The sequence below is a fragment of the Eretmochelys imbricata genome, chromosome 7 (assembly GCF_965152235.1).
Source record: "Eretmochelys imbricata isolate rEreImb1 chromosome 7, rEreImb1.hap1, whole genome shotgun sequence".
NCBI classification, from domain to species: Eukaryota; Metazoa; Chordata; order Testudines; family Cheloniidae; genus Eretmochelys; species Eretmochelys imbricata.
Genome location: NC_135578.1, coordinates 32,236,666 through 32,242,814, shown reverse-complemented (window position 1 = coordinate 32,242,814; position 6,149 = coordinate 32,236,666). Strand labels below are relative to the sequence as shown.

General features: G+C 53.2%; 1 protein-coding gene across 1 annotated transcript; it reads left to right on the top strand.

The window, feature by feature from the left end:
* Positions 1 to 757: 757 nt before the first annotated feature.
* Positions 758 to 5,200, top strand: ARL2 (ARF like GTPase 2). Its single transcript, XM_077822220.1, has 5 exons — positions 758 to 1,847; positions 2,512 to 2,622; positions 3,397 to 3,559; positions 4,076 to 4,156; positions 4,527 to 5,200. The coding sequence occupies exons 1-5, from the start codon at positions 1,669 to 1,671 to the stop codon at positions 4,659 to 4,661; spliced, it is 669 nt and encodes a 222-aa protein (XP_077678346.1). The 5' UTR covers positions 758 to 1,668; the 3' UTR covers positions 4,662 to 5,200.
* Positions 5,201 to 6,149: the final 949 nt, after the last annotated feature.

Genomic DNA, 6,149 nt, shown 5'->3' with positions numbered 1-6,149 from the left:
CAGCAGTGTTGAGAACCTCCAGCTCCTGTACTTCATATGAGTTGGGGGCTGCTCTGCACTTCTGAAAAACAGGTCACTTCCCCTCTGGCTCCTTTCTCCAGCCTCACTCCTGTGGAGGGTTGAAGGGCTGGTTTGTCTCTAACTCCTGAGAGTTGGATCCCCTGTAGGTACACGGGAGGGCGTTTGCTCTTTTGCTGAGATAGAGAGGACTTCACTCTCCAGAGCTTGTACTCCACTATCACGTGCTAGTATGAAATTCAGTCCCAGAATGGAGAGGGCACCAATTTTTGCACTGATCAAATAGCTCAATCAGTTTCTCCATCCTGGTTCCTGAAGGGCTTCTGTGGAGGAGGGAGGCTTGGAGGTGACAGCCATAACCAGTGAAGTGAAGAATGGCTACAAATTTCCCTGCTACTGGAACATTTGTGATGCTACTGTATTTCTCTGTGCTCACCACCTTGAATAGCTACCTGGTTGTGCTGCAGCACCTCCTTCCAGCCGAGGGACGCAGAGGCATTTGTACACCTGGCCTAGCACCAGCTTGGTGCTCTGCAGCTGTTGCAGCACCCTCTCTTTTCAGTAAAGGTAGACAGTGAGATGTGTAAACATAAAAAGAAAAGGAGGACTTGTGGCACCTTAGAGACTAACAAAGTTATTAGAGCATCAGCTTTCGTGAGCTACAGCTCACTTCAGCGGATGCATCCAATGACGTGAGCTGTAGCTCACGAAAGCTGATGCTCTAATAAATTTGTTAGTCTGTAAGGTGCCCTAAGTCCTCCTTTTCTTTTTACGGATACAGACTAACACGGCTACTACTCTAAAATGTGTAAACATAGTATATCATCTACCAGCTATGCAAGTGATGGGTGCTTTGCGGAATAAGCACCCCCACAAAGGTCCTAGCCCCCAATCTAGTGCCTACAGGAGCTCTGAGCTGTGGTTGGGGAGGGGTGATCCCTAGGGGCTTGGGAGGAGTTAATAGCAGTGAAAGCAGAGATCATTGCCCTGTCTTAAGGGATCTGGGGTGTGGGAACCCCTGGCCTTGATAAGGGTCGCCTGTTTGCTATTAGCTCTATCACCAACAGCAGAAGATGATTCAGAGACCTGTGATGACACAAACTGGGAGCGGACATGGCTAAGCCACCAGTGCAACTTCCCTTCTGCAGTGGGATTCGTGCCACCAGCAGAGATGGCAGGAGCCTAGTTGGTGGGGTCAGGGCCAGTAGTAGCCAGCCTGGCTGTTAGGGTGCACTGCTGTTTGGCTGGTTCCCCCCCACCCCATCTAGGGTGGGGTCAGTGACTTACTGCCCCCTCTCATTTTCCCCTGGCTTGGGGGGGCAGCTTGCTTTCCCCTTGGGCTTGGCTGGCACCTGGCTTAGATGGGGTCCCATCCAGCTGTCCCATTTCGGGCTTGCTTTCCCATCAGTTGTAAATGAACCCCTTTGAGGGGCTGTAATACCAGTCTCCACCCCCAGGTGACGCTGTGGGCTCCTTTTAAGGATTCTTCCACCTGACAGTCCACCACCTCTGTGATTCCTGGGGGTGGGATCTGTAATTTCAGCCCCGTCGCCTAGGTGGCGATGTCGGAAAATCTAGCGTTGTGAGGATCTCTCCTGGCGGCGGATCCGTTCTCTTTGGTTTTCGGCAAGGGGGCGGAAGGTGTAGAGAATGTGCCCAATGGGGATCAGCGTCATGATGATTGGCGGCGACGGGACCCAATGGGCGCTGGTCTGTGAGAAGCAGGTGCCGGGCGGGGCGGAAGAGGCGTCTGGACTGCTGGTGATGGGGCTGCTGACTATTCTGAAGAAGATGCGACAGAAGGAGCGGGAGCTGCGGCTACTTATGCTGTATCCTTTTGCAGGAGGAGAGGATGGGCTGTACCAAGCATCGCGGGATAAAGGGGTTTTCTATCTTTTAGATGTGGGAGCTGACGGCTGTACCAAGGAGTTGGGGGGAGGGATGTATCCTGTGGGTCTGGGCTGTACCAACAGTTCTTGGGGGTGTATCCTGTGGGGCTGGGTTGTACCAAGGGTTTGGGGGAAGGAGGTGTATCCTGTGGTGCTGGGATCTGCGCTCTACCAAGTGTCCTGGAGGGGTGCTGTATTTTGTGGGTTTGGGGATGAGGTGTACCAACTCTCCTGGGGGGCTGTATCCAGTGAATTGAGGGGTTGTACCAAGTGCTGTGAGGGGGTGATGGAAGAGGAAGGGGCTGCACTAGTCCGAACTGGGAGTTTCCTTTTTATGGGCTGATCCACCATCCAGCTGATCCAGCCATTGCCACCCCTGGTGGCTTTCCCTGTTCTGAGCTGTCATAGAATCATAGAATATCAGGGTTGGAAGGGACCTCAGGAGGTCATCTAGTCCAACCCCCTGCTCAAAGGGTGACCAATGCCCAGTTTTTGCCCCAGATCCCTAAATGGCCCCCTCAAGGATTGAACTCACGACCCTGGGTTTAACAGGCCAATGCTCAAACCACTGAGCTATCCCATCTCCTTGACCTACCTCCCCCAGTGGCCTGGACAACGCTGGCAAAACCACCATCCTGAAGAAGTTCAATGGGGAGGATATCGACACCATCTCACCCACACTGGGCTTCAACATCAAAACCCTGGAGCACCGGGGGTGAGCACCCAGCGGAGTGCCTAATCCATCCACAGGACCCCAAACCTGCCCAGCCCATCCATCCCCTGGAGAGGATTGTCCCTCCAAAGTCTGATCCCCTGCCACCTGCAAGGCAGGATTATCCACCCTTCCCCACACTGTAAACCCTCAGTCTCTGCTCAACCCTAGTTTCAAACCCCCTTAGCCATATGTGGTAGCATTGTGGAAAAGGACCTTGGGGTTTCAATGGATCACAAATTGAATATAATGGTCTAGGTTTTCTTGGTCCTGTCACAGTGCAGGGGGCTGGACTTGATGACTTCTCAAGATCCTTTCCAGCCCTACATTTATGTGATTCTATAGTGCACCCTTGGAGAGCTGATTCCCCTGCCTAAGAGATCTCAACAACCCTGGTCTCCAGCTGGTTTTGTCTTCTTTACTGTAAGTTCTGTACAGATCCCTCACCGCATTCCCCTAAGAGTTCCTGCTCCCCTTGAGCTTAACTCCCTTCAGATCATGTGGGTGGTTTTTCTGCCCTCACAAGCTTCACTTAACCAAAGCAAGATGAGGCTTTATTGACAGATCCCCTGCCCCCCGCCCCCCCAGCTCAGCCCCTTGCTCACTTTCTGTTGCTCTTAAGGAATTTGGAGCCAAGAAAGTTTGGTCTCCCCAGAGCCAGATGCAGAGGCAACATCCCCTCCTTGCTCCAGGATGCCTGTTCCCCATTGCATGCTGGGATCTTGCCTGGCTGCCCCTTTACCTCCACAGTCTGTGTCTTTTTCTACTGCTCCTCAGGTTCAAGCTGAACATTTGGGATGTGGGTGGACAGACATCCCTGCGCTCCTACTGGCGCAACTACTTTGAGAGCACTGACGGTCTCATCTGGGTGGTGGACAGCGCTGACCAGCAGCGCCTGCAAGTCTGCAAGCAGGAGTTGCAGAGCCTCCTGGTGGAAGAGGTGGGAACTGCATCTGTCTGGGGGGAAGGGAAGATCTATATTTGGGAGTGGGGGGCTGTACCAATTGTCTTGGAGGGGATGGGGGGGGTGTATCCTGTGGGAAAAGTTATATGTATCGGATGGGTTATATCAAGTGTTTTGGGAGAGGGGGGTGTATCTTTTGGGCATGAGGGAGTGGGCTGTACAAAGTATCCTTCAGGGGGCTGTATCCTGTGGGTCGGTGGGACAACTTCTGACTGAACTAGGCTGGAGGTAGCTGGGATTTGGGTTGGGGTCCTTGAGGTGCCTGGTTTGGTATTGGCCTGCTGGAGGCAGCACCTGCCTCTGCTGCAGAGAGGACCCCAGTCTCCCTGCTGCCATGTCCCTCAGGACTGAGAAACAGCCCCCTGTCTGGGACAGAGGAGGAGGAGGTAGGCCTGGCTGCTGACTGGGTGGGAGGGTGCTTGAAGGGCTAACAGGAATGGGGGACCAAGACAACAGGACCATGCAGCTCACCCTTTGATTCCTTCCCCACAGCGCCTGGCTGGAGCTACCCTGCTCATCTTCGCCAACAAACAGGACCTGCCGGGGGCACTGTCTTCCAATGCCATCCGTGAGGTGAGAGCCACTGGCCTGAAGCAAACCAGGGATATTGACTGAGGGGAGTGGGGTCTGTTGGTTGGATGACGGGGGTCAGAGTCTGGGAGTCAGCTCTTCTGTTCCCAGCTCTGGAAGGGGAGTGGGGTAGAAGAGTTACACCAGATGAATGGCAGCCAGGACTCCTGACTTGTCTCCAGTTTATCACTGACTCACTGTATGATCTTTTCCCTCTCCGTGCCTCAGTTTTACCAGGTTGCGAGTAAGGGCCTAATCCTTCCCTCCCCAGGACGGGGACAGGAGGGTGTGCTAGTGCTGGGAGATGTGGGCTGAAGACAAGTTTGGTCTCAGCACACTCAGGTAACTCAGCGTCGTCTTGTCTTCCCTTAAGGCCTTGGAACTAGACAGCATCAAAAGCCACCACTGGTGCATCCAGGCCTGCAGTGCCTTCACTGGGGAGAACCTGCTGACGGGGATCGACTGGCTCCTGGATGATATTTCCAGCCGGATCTTCACTGCGGACTGACCATGCCCCAGACCTGGCCCCCTCCTTTGTGGGCGGCTGCGGGAGTGGGGGTGGGGCTGCATTCAAGCTTTGAACAGAGTTCCCAGGACCATGTGGCTGCTGTTTCCATGGACCCTCCCATCATGCTTTCCTCCAACAGTCAGTCATCGGGACAGCAACTCTCCTTGGACTCTGCCTAGATCCCAGCTGCCCCCTGGATTGACGCATGGCTTAGTGCCCCTGACCCGGGTCTTGTGCATGTGTTTCAGGGTTTGAACCTTTAATGCTGGCAATCAGTTGGACCAAAATGATGGGGGAAGTAGAAGGATCAAGCCATTTATGGGTGGGGGGGGACAGGGCGTGGCGTAACTGAGACCCCATCACTAGAGCACAAGGCCTGCTGAACTGTGTGCATGAGTGGTACTGGCAGAGAGGAACTCTTTCCCACCTCAACCCCCAAAAAAGAAAGAAAACAACCCACCTCTGTATAAAACATTCATTCACATTTTTCATCTCCTGCGCTAATAAAATCAGTGGCCTGTGTCCTGGCTGTGCCTGGAGTCCTTGACCCTGCATGGGTTGCCTTGTGGTTTTGGTTTATTGTGCCAGCTTCCCCTGAGAGATGGACTACCCATAGGGGTGGCTCCAGATGCCCAGCTACAGCATCTGTTTTTCACATGGGCTTAGTGATGCTGGTATATTTTTTTCCAGCCTCAGCTGAGTTGCAGGCAGTGGGGTGTGTCTGCAAGGATCTCCCTCACCCTCTATCCTGAACCCCCTGTGGTTTTAAGCAGAGAGAGATTCACTTCCTGTTCTTAACTTTTACTATGAGCTGTTAAACAGCCCCCTCTGTCCCAGTCAGTGGTGGCTGGATCTCAGAGCCAAGCAAGGAGTCACTGAATAAACAGCCCCTGCTCCCCACCTCAGAGGGGGCTACATCTCAGCACTGGGTGAGGGATCCCTGTAAAAACAGCTCTTGTGCCCCACCCCGGAGGCAGCTGCATTTTAGTGACTGAGAAAGTTAATCTTTGTCAAATACAGTTTAATAATTTACCTCTTTCCAGTGCATTTAATCTCATCTTGCTCTGCAAGCTCTCCACTCACCCTCATGCTGCAGCAACCTCTGGGGTGGAGAAGGGATGGCAGAGCTATGAGAGGTACTGTTTTGGCCAAGGTCCCTCAGGCAGTGAGAACCCCTGGGCTGCTGCAGACATACCCTCTGGTCAGCTGTGTCCATACAGCAATAGCAAGACCTCGACTTTAAGGATGTACCTCAAAGCTGCCCCCCAACATTGAATTGTGGGGCTTGAGCAGCCTGGTTGAAGTTGGAATGGGACATGAGGATTGAGGTTCCAGGAAGCATCAAGTTTTCGAACCTTATTCCCAGCTTTTTGCCCTGCTTGTAAAGTGCATCAGCATTAGAAGGGTGACACCGTTTTTCTCCCCACTTTCTATTTACCTGCCCTAGCCCTACCCTGTTACCTTCCACTTTCAATCCTATAACATTAC

Excerpts from the sequence above, each read along its gene's own strand:
- ARL2 (XM_077822220.1), top strand. The coding sequence starts at position 1,669 with ATGTGCCCAATGGGGATCAGCGTCATGATGATTGGCGGCGACGGGACC. Across the intron at positions 1,848-2,511 it reads GAGCTGCGGCTACTTATGCT|TGGCCTGGACAACGCTGGCA; the intron begins GTATCCTTTTGC and ends TACCTCCCCCAG. Across the intron at positions 3,560-4,075 it reads AGAGCCTCCTGGTGGAAGAG|CGCCTGGCTGGAGCTACCCT; the intron begins GTGGGAACTGCA and ends CCTTCCCCACAG.